At 37.6% G+C, this 15,372-nt stretch overlaps 1 protein-coding gene across 1 annotated transcript in view; it reads right to left on the bottom strand.

The window, feature by feature from the left end:
* Nucleotides 1-15,372, bottom strand: part of LOC135464538 (low-density lipoprotein receptor-related protein 1-like) — a 187,374-nt gene that overhangs the window by 4,445 nt on the left and 167,557 nt on the right. The window contains 11 exon segments of the mRNA XM_064741962.1: nucleotides 1,831-1,918; nucleotides 2,352-2,425; nucleotides 3,709-3,834; nucleotides 5,828-6,023; nucleotides 7,349-7,479; nucleotides 8,074-8,181; nucleotides 9,807-10,026; nucleotides 11,897-12,082; nucleotides 13,343-13,563; nucleotides 14,087-14,265; nucleotides 14,857-15,039. Of these exon segments, the coding sequence (XP_064598032.1) occupies nucleotides 1,831-1,918; nucleotides 2,352-2,425; nucleotides 3,709-3,834; nucleotides 5,828-6,023; nucleotides 7,349-7,479; nucleotides 8,074-8,181; nucleotides 9,807-10,026; nucleotides 11,897-12,082; nucleotides 13,343-13,563; nucleotides 14,087-14,265; nucleotides 14,857-15,039 (1,712 nt within the window).

Below are 15,372 nucleotides of genomic sequence, written 5' to 3'. Positions count from 1 at the left end.
GCATATAACAACAGATCTGATGCCCATACACTATGGCGCTAGGGACGTCAGAGACGATAATAACACCAGAGCTGACACCCCAGTCAGCGTCATATACGTCAGAGAGCATGGCGATGTCGGAGCTGATGCCTCAGACACTGACTAAAGAGGGAGTTTGGACAGTGGAAATGTTGGACGGGAAAGTCTGGAGAGTGTGAATGCCCTCAGTGAGCACAGTCTAAGTGCCCACAAAGAAAGTCTGAGTGTCCAGACAGTCATTACAATATAAATGTGCAGAGTCATTACAATACAAATGTCCAGACAGTCATTACAATACAAATGTCCAGACAGTCATTACAATACAAATGTGCAGATAGTCATTACAATACAAATGTCCAGACAGTCATTACAATACAAATGTGCAGATAGTCATTACAATACAAATGTCCAGATAGTCATTACAATACAAATGTCCAGATAGTCATTACAATACAAATGTCCAGACAGTCATTACAATACAAATGTGCAGATAGTCATTACAATACAAATGTGCAGATAGTCATTACAATACAAATGTCCAGATAGTCATTACAATACAAATGTGCAGATAGTCATTACAATACAAATGTCCAGACAGTCATTACAATACAAATGTGCAGATAGTCATTACAATACAAATGTCCAGACAGTCATTACAATACAAATGTGCAGATAGTCAATACAATACAAATGTGCAGATAGTCATTACAATACAAATGTCCAGACAATCATTACAATACAAATGTGCAGATAGTCATTACAATACAAATGTCCAGATAGTCATTACAATACAAATGTGCAGACAGTCATTACAATACAAATGTCCAGATAGTCATTACAATACAAATGTGCAGATAGTCATTACAATACAAATGTCCAGACAGTCATTACAATACAAATGTCCAGATAGTCATTACAATACAAATGTGCAGACAGTCATTACAATACAAATGTGCAGAGGCGGATGTACTGCTGCTGCTTTTCATTTACTTATTTATTAATTTTCGTCTTATGTTTTACGCCGCATTCAAGAATATTTCACTTATACGACGGCAGCCAGCATTACACTGGAAAGACCAATCAAATAAATAAATAAATAAATTAATACATACTTTAGGGTTGCATTACTCACTTACTGATGTTTTGATTATCATCAAGAATAATCCACAGATTATTGTTAATTCCGATAACTCCTCACAACTGTTTGTTTATTGGGCACTCTTGTATAGCAGACTATCTCTGCGGAGGTGTCCTTTAATATTTAAGAATGATGCAATTGACGTGTACAGTGTATGTCTATGGACAATGGCAACACTGATTTACAAGGATGTACGAGAAAGGGGTCAAGTCTTCAACAATGATCATGCACATTACAGAGACTACTGTGTGAAGTGATGAGCCTACTGTGTGTAATGGTGAGTTTACTGTGTGTAATGTTGAGCTTAATGCACGTAATGGTGAGCTTACTGTGTGTAGTGGTGAGCTTATTGAGTGTAATGGTGAGTTTACCATGTGTAGTGTTGAGCTTAATGCATGTAATGATGAGTCTACTGTGTGTAGTGGTGAGCTTAATGTGTGTAATGGTGAGCTTACTGTGTGTAAAGGTGAGGTTATTGAGTGTAATGGTGAGCTTACTTCCTGTAATAGCAAGTTTACTTCCTGTAATAGCTTCTGTAATAGCAAGCTTACTTCCTGTAATAGCTAGCTTACTGCCTTGTAAAGATGAGCTAAACTGGAGATGTTGAAAAGTGAAAACAAAGACAATATTGATCGAACAAAATAATGATAATAATGGCTAGAAATAATACTTACGATTTTCTTTTTCTGTATAAAAATGTGGCTAATAATCCCAGAAGGATGATCAAACAGATCACAACTGGGACGACAACACTGATGGCACCTGTTACAAAAAAAAAACAAAACAAAAAAAAAAACAGATTGATTCATTGATTAATTTTTCAAGTGTAACACGATAAATTGTCAGTGGAAATGATTAATTGATTTTGAAAGCATAAGGCAATAAAAATCATATATATCAGCAGCAGGACAATTAAAAATCAAAATTACAAGTAACTTGCCCTTTTTTTTTTAAATGCAAGCATTGCATGATGGGATATATGTGCTATGTTTATAATGATGGATATCAGTCATGTGAAACAGAGTTATTAATTTCAAATATTGCTTTCATTTTCACTTTTGTACAAAAAAAAAGACATTCAAAGCCCAGGGGAAACCCACAACCATCCACAAATTGTTTTCCCTCAAAGGTATTTTATTAAAGCAGCCTAATCAATGAATGTTTTATCACCCACCAAAGGTATTTGTCTACTTACCTGTACTCGTCTGATTAGATGATTCAGATTTTATCTTATTTTCACACTGCTTGCCGGTGAAGTCTCTTGGGCAACTGTAAAGTTGGAAAAAGCATAAAAATTGACCAGGTCGTTCACAAACATACAGTTGTACAAAGATCGATGCCAGTATTTAACATGAACAGTCCATACAAACGAAACCAACAAAGGACACACACATATAAACAGAAAAACTAGCCAAAACCAGTCAGTGTCAACCATATAGTCTAAACACATGTATTAAAACTATTTTAAACATTTGGTGAAATTTTGTGCATTTTATGAGAATGGATGAATATTTACAGTACAGTACAATTAAGGAAGCAATGTTAATGTTGTTAGTAAAATGGTACGCAAAGCCAATTAAGCTAGCTGCTGGAGACAAAATTCGACTGGGGGAATTCCCAGATTTTTCCCAGTTTAGACATAAAATTACATGTAAGAAAAACAGAAGTGCTGTATATGAATACATGTATATAAGAAGTCTATTTAACACATGTAGGAGTCATGAATACTGGTACATGTATTAAGTATTTGAATAAACAACTTTCTAAAAACTTGGCTTAATTCAGACAAAAAAGAAAACAGCAACAAAATTCAAAATGCACTCAACCAAAACCACTAAATGTTAAACCACAACCACTAAATGTTAAACCACAACCACTAAGTGATAAACCACAAACACATACACTAAACCATGATCAAGTCCAGGAGATCTGATCAATCTGCTTGATCCCCAGTGGACAAAAACGATCAAGCCAGTCAACGTACTGGTATTCCGAAACAATGCTAAGAAAGTTGTGTAATGAATTACACTTGTAGATGTTATTTAGAAAGCGATTAAAGTAACAGCAATGTCAGTATTTGGGGTTTACACACTCTCAGAGCCATATCTAGAGCCAATTTAGTTCTGGAAAACCTTTGGACTCCCAAACTACATGTAATTAAGCTGCATTAAAGCTAACAAATACATGTGAATATAATGGTTTACCAATTTTCATACAAATCAGTTTCAAAATCTCTCAGAAAGCATCATTTTGTTGCGTTTCATAAAATTTCTTCATGCACACTGTCACAATGTCACCTACAAAGTTGGGGTCAGACCCTTCAAATGTTTTCTTGATATGGCCCTGATTCTGACATATACCACTGATTTTAGAGCTGAAAAATTGACTGAGATAAATCTTGGTTTCAAATCCGAAATAACGATAACACTTTAATCTTAAGACAGGTTTTCAGGTTTTGCCACAATTCGGGACTTTGGTTCACAGGGATCAAGGGAGATAAATGATCACAGCTGGAGGACTGGTCCTATCCTGTGAGTGTTCTAGGCGAGTACCTGCAAGAGGTGCAGATAGGAACCTTTCCCTTTAGCACAAGGCAGTTAGAACAGACCCCTTTGTTCAAGCAGTGGTTTCGACAGGGGGAGATTTCGCAGAGAGACCCGTGGTAAGGTGGGAAGCATCTGGTGACAAGGGGAGGTAAGTAGGTTAAGACAGAGCAAAATGACACATGGATTAATGGGCAGTGAAGCACAGCAAAAACAAGCAAGATCAACCCTCAGTTCTCAAGCTAAATTTAAAGGGAAATTAAACAAGAAAAAAAAAATGAGGTACTGGTTAAGTAGAAAGGCCATATAAAACCGCCTCTTAAAATACATTTATGTTTTGTTTTTTTTAGATATTTTTTTTAGAGAATTACATGCAGTCAAGTGTTTAGATTGTACCCTAACTCCCCAATCTTTTTGCATACAAGGAGTAACTTACAGTGCAATTTATGCACATCTTTAATTTGATTTTGGAAACAAAACTACATTGGTCAGATTGGCCAGTTTCAGGATTTCACCTAAAGAATACATGTAATTTCATCAGTGAACAAAGAATAACGCCTTCAGAATAGGTTGAAAAATTACAGTAAGGTGAGCTATTCGGACCATATTGACAAAGTACTAGACCACGAGACAAGATACTCGCCCAGTGACAAAGTACTCGCCCAGTGACAAAGTACTCGCCCAGAGACAAAGTACTAAGTACTCGCCCAGAGACAAAGTACTCGCCCAGAGACAAAGTACTCGCCCAGTGACAAAGTACTTGCCCAGTGACAAAGTACTCGCCCAGAGACAATGTACTCGTCCAGTGACAAAGTACTCGCCCAGTGACAAAGTACTCCCCCAAAGACAAAGCACTCACCCAGTGACAAAGTACTCGCCCAGTGACAAAGTACTTGCCCAGAGACAAAGTACTCGCCCAGTGACAAAGTACATGGGCAGTGACAACACAATGACCAGCAGCGTCATTATGGTGCATACAGCCCACCATATAATACAAACAATGGACTACATTTAATTCTGTGTAAAACAAAAATAATATTAAGATAAAAAGAAGAAGTAGAAGATATTTTCAGATACAGCTTTCAATGATCTTTCTACCCATTACTACTACTAATTTGAATGTTTTCTTTTCCTTTAACACAGTTTCTCATATGTTAAGATGCTATTGTGTATACTGCTAATATTTAGTAATGAATTCTTATTATAAATTAGTGCAAACTGTTTATACCGATACAGCTCTCTTGTTTAACACAGGTTTGAATTCGGAACCATTCCTAACTTTAAATAATCTTTAAGAGGCCTTAAGCATGCATCCAACCCAAATCTGCACAAGCTGTTAGAATCAAGCTATGGAATGGATGTATGTGTACACAGTTAGTACATCATTGCTCATTACTGGGAGTCCATTTCACAAAGCCATTTCTTACTTCAGTCAGAAATTTCAAACTTTGTCACAATACCTGGTTTTTCTCGATGGACATTGTAAGTTTAACACATATATGTATTTGTCTTAAGACAACACTGATGAAGGGACCAAGATTTTAATTTGTGGGGCTCTTAAAATATATTTCAGATTTTTACTTAAGGTAAAAAATGGCTTTAAAAATGGAAGCGACCCCAAACCCAGTCAACATATACAGCCGTCTTAAGCTTAACACAAATCTCATATTTAACTTGTGGCCCAATTTCTGATTTTATGGATCAAATAACCCGCTCTTTTTAATCACTGTCATAACATTTTACACTTCCTATTTGCGCTAATGCGAAAATGCTGACAGTTAGTCACAGTAAAGAGTTTGAAAATTATGACTGTTAGTCCTAAACTCAAATTAACTTCACGGTTCTGAGATCAAAATTTTGCAGAGGGTCCCCATAACTAGTATGTGATCAGTTTGTTAGATTCACACTCTTGGGGGCAGAATTTTGCAAATGGCCCTTAACACTACTAAAATCTGTCTTATTTTTGCAACTGGTCCCTAAATCTAAGCCTGTGGAATTTGCAAATGGCCCCTAAGACTAAGCCTGTGGAATTTGCAAATGGTCCCTAAGACTAACCTTGCAGAATTTTCAAATGGCCCCTTGGACTATGCTGTGGAATTTGCAAATGGCCCCTATGACATGAACTCACTTGCACTGTGGGTAGCCATCTCTGATGAAGCATTCACCGTCGTGTTGGCAGGGGTGGTCGTCGCATGCGCCGCGCTTGCACTGGTAGTTGGGGTAGTAGCCGGGGACGCATTTACAGGTGGGTTTGCCCGTAGATGGGTTAACCTTACATGTGCCACCATTGTAACACACCATGTCACAGAGCTCGCAGTGCCGACCTGAAAAGAATTCGAACCACATTTTTCACAATACTGACTGACTGATTGATAGTTGTAATATCCAGAATTCTGCACTTATAAGAAGGCCGTCAGATTTACGGATCATGGAGAAAACCAGGCCAGCCAAGGTTAACCATTTAACTAAGAGTATGGAACAAACTTCCTCAATATTTTAAAGTAGAAGAAAAGACAAAAATGACACTCAAATCAGAGCAAAGAGCATCAAAACTTATTTGCAAACAGGGTCGTTATTTTTTCGATCTTTCTTTTAGGAGAAAAGGGTATATGAACATTCATGTATTTTTATATGGTGGGTATTTGGGACCACCTTTTGGTATTTATTGCTGTTACATTTGTATGGTGGGTATTTGGGACCACCTTTTGGTATTTATTGTTGTTACATTTGTATGGTGGGTATTTGGGACCACCTTTTGGTAGTTATTGTTGTTACATTTGTATGGTGGGTATTTGGGACCACCTTTTGGTATTTATTGTTGTTACATAATAATATCCTAAATAAGGAAATGATGCTTGTTTAATAACTATATCTGAAGGTAAATTTGTTGTTTATATCCAAACATATGCATTTAACCTGAATTATGATAATATTTAAGAATTATCCACGTTAAACACATTTGTTAGCTGAAAAAAACAAATTCTAGTGCAAATATATTTATCAACCATGTGTTACGTTTTCCTTTATACCATTATTGCACCAAAGATGGTCCCAAATACCCACCATACAAAAATTCGAAAGATACAAAAAGTGTCTTTCTCTTTTAAAGTACTTAGGGTTCAATGCTGTACTTAATTTTTCAGTCATATGACGATGAATTCTCCCTTCAAAAAAAAAATCGAAATTTATTAAGACCACATTTAGACTAACTTTTTGCACTCTTTCGTTACTTATGTATTTTCATGTTTTCTCCACCTTCGAAACTATCAACCTTCTTTATTTAAAAACAACTTAAACACCATTGCACGAGTATTATGGATGTGAGACCTCTGGCCTCTGAGAGCTAAACTTATTTCACAGAAGGCTGAAGCATAAGAATGCTGTAAACAGCTTGTTTCCACCAAAGCCCTGTGAAAAAGTGGGATTCTCACATCAATTCTCTGTTCATGGACTGAATCAGCGAGATAAATTTAATTATTTATGTGTTTTATGCTGGAATATTTCACTAAAACCCATGACCATCCACAGGTTGCTAACAGACCTTCCCATGTACGGCCGGAGAGGAAGCCAGCATGAGCCGGACTTGAACTCACAGCGACCACCTACTCAGGACAGAGAAACAAGACAAATAAGTTCTGGCTTTTCTTACCTTTAAATCCCTGAGGGCATTTGCAGTGTTTGATGTTCCTTCCCTTTAATGCACATGTCCCTCCATTCTGACATTGAAATCCCTTGCACAAGTTTATTTCGCATTTCTTTCCTCCGTATACGTCAACACAGCTACACATTCAAATGGCAATAGCAACAATTAATTAAGTTCACATTTCTTTAAAAAAAATAACAAGAGGCTAGAATTCTCTTTGCTTTCTTCCAAACTGGTAAATGTAACCCAAAATCAAGCAAATTTATGGAATTTATATCACATGCTTACACTTAGGGATCACATGCTTACACTTAGGGCTTGCATGGATAAGCTGGTTATTGAACTTGATCTGAATCCAAAAGTGGGCGATATTTGAAGCAGTAGTAACATGGGAACCTGGAACTATGCGCAATGGGAATCAGGGGAAACATGGGTCTGTCAAAATTGAAATTTCAATACTTAAGTGACACCCCTTACTTTATTTTATGTTTTACGCTAAAACATTTTTAAAAAATGGAATATAAATAAAAATGAAAATCTACCACTTCATTCAATCTGATCGAGGTGTTTATCAATTTCTTATTTTTCAAGTCATGCAAATGTGTCTTCAACCAAAAAAAAAATTGCTAGGGTAGTCCATATTTTCCACAAATAAAATGATTTTCAACCTTCATTTTTAGAACCCCTCTAATACTGATAACACTTATTCTGCCCGTGGCAGAACATCTTACCTGCAATGTGGTTGTCCGTGTCTGTCAATAAAACAGAAGCCAAAGTTCTCACAGTAATTGTGACACTTGTAATCTTGGCATCTGTCACCTTGGTAACCAGGCTTACATCTGACAAAAAAAATTGGGATTATCAATTATAAGAATGGATGATGTGTCAAAGAATAAAACTGGAAGTCGAGAAGTGAAAGAATAGGTGTAGACGCCTAGTGAGCCAAAGAATAAATGTGGAAGTCAAAAGTAAAACAATAAGTGTGGATTCCAGTGAGCAAAAGAATAAATGTAGAAGTCGAGAATTGAAACAACAAGTGTGGAGTAAGTAAGCCAAAGAATAAATGTGGAAGTTGAGGAGTGAAACAATAAGTGTGGACGCTGGTGAGCCAAAGAATAAATTTGGAAGTCGAAAGTAAAACAATAAGTGTGGATTCCAGTGAGCAAAAGAATAAATGTGGAAGTCGAGAATTGAAACAACAAGTGTGGAGTAAGTAAGCCAAAGAATAAATGTGGAAGTTGAGGAGTGAAACAATAAGTGTGGATTCCAGTGAGCAAAAGAATAAATGTGGAAGTCGAGAATTGAAACAACAAGTGTGGAGTAAGTAAGCCAAAGAATAAATGTGGAAGTTGAGGAGTGAAACAATAAGTGTGGAGTAAGTAAGCCAAAGAATAAATGTGGAAGTCGAGAATTGAAACAACAAGTGTGGAGTAAGTAAGCCAAAGAATAAATGTGGAAGTTGAGGAGTGAAACAATAAGTGTGGATGTCGGTGAGCCAAAGAATAAATGTGGAAGTTGAGGAGTGAAACAATAAGTGTGGATGTCGGTGAGCCAAAGAATAAATGGGGAAGTCAAAAGTAAAACAATAAGTGTGGATTCCAGTGAGCAAAAGAATAAATGTGGAAGTTGAGAAGTGAAAGAACAGGTGTGAATGCTAGTGAGCTAAAGAATAAATGTGGAAGTCATGAAGTGAAACAATAAGTCTGGATGCTGTGAGCGAAAGAATGTAAGTGTATTAAGTTGGTGAGCCACATCACATGTGAAAGTCAAATGAACAACAGAATACATAAAGAAGTCCATGAATCAAAGAATGAATACCGCATCATTTATTGTAATTCTGCAACCTTTCCATATGTTCGCAAGGTGTTTGGTCCAGCATTTTCTGACATCAGTATTCTGTGTAGGCTGATAGTATTATACTTTCTGTTAAGCCCTGAAATTTGCCAATCTGACCAACGTAGCTAGGTCTCAAAAATCAAACTAAAAATGTGCATAAATTGCACTGAATGTTGCTCTTTCATATGGAAAAAAGTCGAGGAGTTAGGGTACTTGGTTAGAAAAAGACTGACCATGAGAGAGGATGAGCAAAAGAATGAATAAGGACATGGATCAGTAAACTAATGAATGTCATGCTTTTTACAGCCTGTGTAGTACATTCCTCTGGCTCAATGACTGCAGGCAAACCAAACCATGACATCCCACAGCCCTTTATAACCCTCTATCTTTGAAAGTGTACCTCGCATTACCTCCCACTGAGAAATGTACTTTTTCTTTTACAGAGCTGAATTTCTAGTTAGGAACTGTGCCTCTCTGAGAACTGAGAAATATGCCTATATTTGAGAAATATACCTCTGACCTATAGCAGAAATGTTACGGCACCCATTTACAGCAAACTGTACCTGTATCTGAAAAATGTACCTACACGTGCGACCAGCATCCCGACTATGAGTGTTTGAGCACTTACTCGCACTTTCGCTTCTTGTCCTCGCCAATGGAGCAGGTTCCATCAAACATACAGTACCCCGGCTCACAGTGGGGTCCAGCCGGGGTCTGGAACTCACAGCGCTTAGTCATGTTGTGCCATGTGGCCCCATCTGGGCAAAGACAGGTGTAGCCCTTAGAGGAGGAGGGTGAATTGATACAGAGTCCGTCACCACACTTCTTAGAAGCACACAAGTCCATGGCTGCAACCAGACAGCAAATGATTCCTTTATGTTTGAACGAATACAAACAGTGGCATTTCCCGCAGCTGACATTTTCAGGGTTATTAAGTGAATTTAGCTTTTACAGTTAAATTAAAAAAAACACTTATTTTAATGAATCAATAAAACATTTATTTTTAAACAAATAAAACATATTTTTCAAATATTTAAATCAAGCATTCACTTTCCGGATATTATTATCATTCAATATTTATTTTTTTACATGTTTAGAAATTAATACTTTTCTTTTATTTTTACCTCAAAGTTAAAAAGGTGTTCAACTTTTCACTGAACTTTTAAATGCGGTCAAATTTACACTTCACTAGTTGCATACCGTATACATAAAACCTTAGAAACCTAGTCCTTTTTCCTGACCAAGCACAATAAAATTGTTTTTTATTTGATTATCAATGAATGCCACACTAAAGAACTTTCCACTCCTATGATTGTAGTCATTTTTGAGAGTGAAGGAAAATGTTATGTCCTGAAGTTGTGAATTTGGTAACTTACGGTAATTGATGTGCACACAGATCATGGAACATGCCTTTTGTGTTATTGTGCTCCACATGTATGTAAAATCTCCGCACGTACATGAAGTTCTGAAGTTGTGAATTTGGTAACTTACGGTAATTGATGTGCACACAGATCATGGAACATGCCTTTTGTGTTATTGTGCTCCACATGTATGTAAAATCTCCGCACGTACATGAAGTTCTGAAGTTGTGAATTTGGTAACTTACGGTAATTGATGTGCACACAGATCATGGAACATGCCTCTTGTGTTATTGTGCTCCACATGTATGTAAAATCTCCGCACATACATGAAGTTCTGAAGTTGTGAATTTGGTAACTTACGGTAATTGATGTGCACACAGATCATGGAACATGCCTTTTGTGTTATTGTGCTCCACATGTATGTAAAATCTCCGCACATACATGAAGAAATGAAGTTGTGAATTTGGTAACTTACGGTAATTGATGTGCACACAGATCATGGAACATGCCTCTTGTGTTATTGTGCTCCACATGTATGTAAAATCTCCGCACATACATGAAGTCCTGAAGTTGTGAATTTGGTAACTTACGGTAATTGATGTGCACACAGATCATGGAACATGCCTCTTGTGTTACTGTGCTCCACATGTATGTAAAATCTCCGCACGTACATGAAGTTCTGAAGTTGTGAATTTGGTAACTTACGGTAATTGATGTGCACACAGATCATGGAACATGCCTCTTGTGTTATTGTGCTCCACATGTATGTAAAATCTCTGCACATACATGAAGTTGTGAATTTGGTAACTTATGGTAATTGATGTGCACACAGATCATGGAACATGCCTCTTGTGTTATTGTGCTCCACATGTATGTAAAATCTCTGCACATACATGAAGTTGTGAATTTGGTAACTTACGGTAATTGATGTGCACACAGCTTGAGCATGGAACATGCCTCTTGTGTTATTGTGCTCCACATGTATGTAAAATCTCTGCACATACATGAAGTTCTGAAGTTGTGAATTTGGTAACTTATGGAAATTGATGTGCACACAGCTAGAGAATGGAACATGCCTCTTGTGTTATTGTGCTCCACATGTATGTAAAATCTCCGCACATACATGAAGAAATGAAGTTGTGAATTTGGTAACTTACGGTAATTGATGTGCACACAGCTTGAGCGTGGAACATGCCTCTTGTGTTATTGTGCTCCACATGTATACCAAAATCACTAATGCATGAATCAGTCCTTAATATACCACCTCAACATTCCCTTCCCTCTTATCGGATGCCAGAGGTATGAGATAAGCTACTCCTGATGCTGAAATTCTGTGGCCTTCCCATTGGTAACTCACATTGGTTGATCTGCTTCTGGCGAATCTCCTGTACGATGAGAACAGCGCCGATGTGTTCCAGCTTCTCCACCAACGTGTGGTTGTCATCCTTGCCAAACTTACTCATCATCACTACCGTGTGTTTCTTGGAGGTCGTCAGGTACAGCTTATCCTCGAACACGTCAATCATGTAAGGCGGGTCGGAGGCTGGAAAACATCATCACAGAAAAATAACACAGCTGATCTATTTTACATGTATGTACTTTTCTTGGAGGTCATCAGGTACAGCTTATCCTCGAACACGTCAATCATGAAGGGGGGGTCGGAGGCTGGAAAACACCATCACAGAAAAATAACACAGCCGATCTATTTTACATGTATGTACTTTTCTTGGAGGTCGTACACCTGATCTCCTCGAACACATCAATCATGCTGGATGGGTTTGAGGCTGCATCAGAGGAACACAGCGGATCTATTTTACATGTATGTACCCTCATCCTCAACAGTTTCCCATATGAACACCAAATTTCAGCACAATTTATTTTAGGTATTTTTTTTTTATTTTTAGGTATTAGGTAAAAAAACGTAACACGGACAGCTAATAATACCTAATTATTCACTATTCTTCATGTTTCCCCCCAAAATTTCACATAAATACACTTTTTAAAGGAAAAGTTCCGTGAGTAGTAACAGATAAATCTGTGAAAGAAACTGGAGAGATCACCAGATACTTGACAAACCACTCAACGCAGCGGCTGTAAAAGCATGGGTTGGATTTGAACCAGTGACCTCAATAATCAAGAGCTTCTGAATTTCAGGCAGCTGTCACTACTTTCCAAAAAAAAGCTCCAGAACACATTTGAAGTGCGTTTAAACACCACCAGAAGTCTAAATATGCATCCGCAGTAAAAGTTTCTCCAGAACCGAAGAAGTTTTACTTGTCTGAAGAAAGCTGCTTAAACATTTCAAGTGATATTGTGTTTACAAGCCTGTCACAAAGTATACACTAAATGACCCCAATGACCTTGAAAAAAATCGACCAAGGTTACAAAAATTGAACAGGGTTATCAACACTTATTAAAAGTGTAAATGTGGTGTCAACAAAAAATATGCCCGTGGGACAAACATATTGATGGTAACCATTACGACAACTGCTACAACAAAGGGCCTTACTCATTTACCACTTAACTTAACGACAGGAGTTGCAAACCCTAAATGACATAAATTGTCAAGAGGCCATATTTCACTGGTTACGTGTGACCATTTTCACATTGTTATCGCCACTCTGGTATTACTCTCCAGGTTGCTATTTTACATTTAGTTCCATCTAGATGCTAGACACATTTAACTTTAAAAACGGCTCCCATATATGTGATGTGCAAAGGCCCAACATAGAGCAGGTGAAAACTGAAAAATACTTCGTTTATATTTCAGTAAAACCTTGTATCTTGAGTATTCCTGACTTACCCTTGATGGCCCTAACAAGATGCCTGCCAGTTCCGTCCAGCTTGATAGATTCCACGGTATATGCCTTCGCATCAGTCCAGTACAGTCTCTGTGCCGGGTAGTCGATGGCCAATCCCACTGGCCACAGTATGTTCTTGTCAACCAGTACTTTACGGCTGCTTCCATCCAAGTTTGCACTCTCTAGTTTGGCAAACAATCCGCGATCAGTCCAAAAGATTTTCCTACAAAACGCGCGAAGGTGCCATCATTATTGATTTATTTGATTTATTGATTTGACTTGTGTTTTACGCTGTAAAAAAGAATATTTCACTTATAAGACAATGGTCAGCATTATGGTGGGAGGAAACTGGGCCGAGCCAGAGGGAAACCCATGACCATCCGCACGATGCTGACAGACCTTCCCAAGTACGTACGGAGAGGGGCATCATTATTGACATATATTCACTGAACTTAATGTAAGAAGACACAAGACAACCTTCCAATCACCATGGCAATGGAACAATCTGGTGGACCAAGTATACCTGAGGTCTGGTCCCTGTTCATTGTTTAATGTGACTGTATGTTAAATTCATTGACAGCACAGCATTTAGGTACATCTATTCCAGTGACTACCATCTCTGCAATATTTTCCTTTTACTTAATTCTCTTTACACTGTTCATATAAATGCATAAACAATAGGAAATTAAACACCCCTAGCATGACCATCAGCACATGAAGCCTTATAAAACCCATTCTACCCTTACCCTGCAAGAGGGTCGACCGCAATAGCAAAAGGTTCGCCCAAGTGAGTGGAGATAATTGTTATCTGTCGCTTTCCGTCATAATCAGCCAATGAGATTGTCTGGCTGGCTGCATCCGTCCAATAGAAGTTCTTGTTCACCCAGTCCACAGCAATACCACGAGGTTCTTGTAAGTTCTTCAGCTGTAGTTTGGAAATAAATAAAAAAAAATACAATTGTTAAAAATTTGATTTCATTTCCATTTATTTAGACACTGTCCAGACTCTGAAGGTTACTCAAAGTACATCACAATTTCACAATGATGAATTTAATGGGATATCAGCAGAAGTCCAAAGTCACTGGAGTTGAGCTAAATGCATTTAAGTCATTGGAGTCAAGCTAAAAGCATTTAAGTCATTGGAGATGAGCTAAAAGCATTTAAGTCATTGGAGTTGAGCTAAATGCATTTAAGTCATTGGAGTCGAGTTAAATGTTCCACTGTAGCTTCTACTGGCATGATGTCACAATAAGTAGACCACATATGCCATTGACAAAGCCGCACCACAACAGATTTAACGTCTGCAACAACACAATGCTACCTGTCAGTTGTAATTCACTACAACGCCACTTGGTGTGAGATGAAAATCTGCCATAAACCCTCTTAGCTTTAAGTGCCAGCAACCATACAGAATAGTTAACTTTTCTTGAAACCACTGTCTTTAGAGCTTAAATTCAAATTCTGATACATGATCACAATGCATGCCTTCAGATCCAATTCCAACCATGAAACTTACCGGTAAGGCATGTCTTGATGGCTGGGCTGCCTTTCGTTTCGTGCGTTCCTGTTTCAGTGCCACATTTTTGGTGATATCAGGGATTGTCAAGGTTCGTATCTGTCTGTCCTCATGACTGACTATGAAAGCCTTTAACTCTTTTATATCCACTGCCACTGAATCTATCCTCTGAGGCTTCTCCTCCTGAGAATAAAAGTGAAAGCAAAAATGAAAGTATGTTAAAAAAAAAAGTGAAAATGAAACTAAGGCAAAAGATAGTGAAAGTGAAATCAACATAAAAGTGAATAAGTAAGCAACATGAAAGTGAAAGGAACACAAAAGTGAAAGGAACACAAAAGTGAAGGTGTAACCAACACAAAAGTGAAGGTGTAACCAAAACAAAAGTGAAACCAAACCAAAGATAATAATTTTAAAAAGGTTGTCTTTAACATTCCAGTTGTTGACGTAAATAAAATGAGGCATCCTTCCTACGATCAGATCACTTACTGATGCTAGGATGCGTCAGTTTACATCCAA

This window comes from Liolophura sinensis, chromosome 4 (genome assembly GCF_032854445.1).
Source record: "Liolophura sinensis isolate JHLJ2023 chromosome 4, CUHK_Ljap_v2, whole genome shotgun sequence".
Taxonomy (NCBI): domain Eukaryota; kingdom Metazoa; phylum Mollusca; class Polyplacophora; order Chitonida; family Chitonidae; genus Liolophura; species Liolophura sinensis.
The sequence above is the reverse complement of the archived record's forward strand: the minus strand, read 5'-3'. Positions and strand labels throughout refer to the sequence as shown.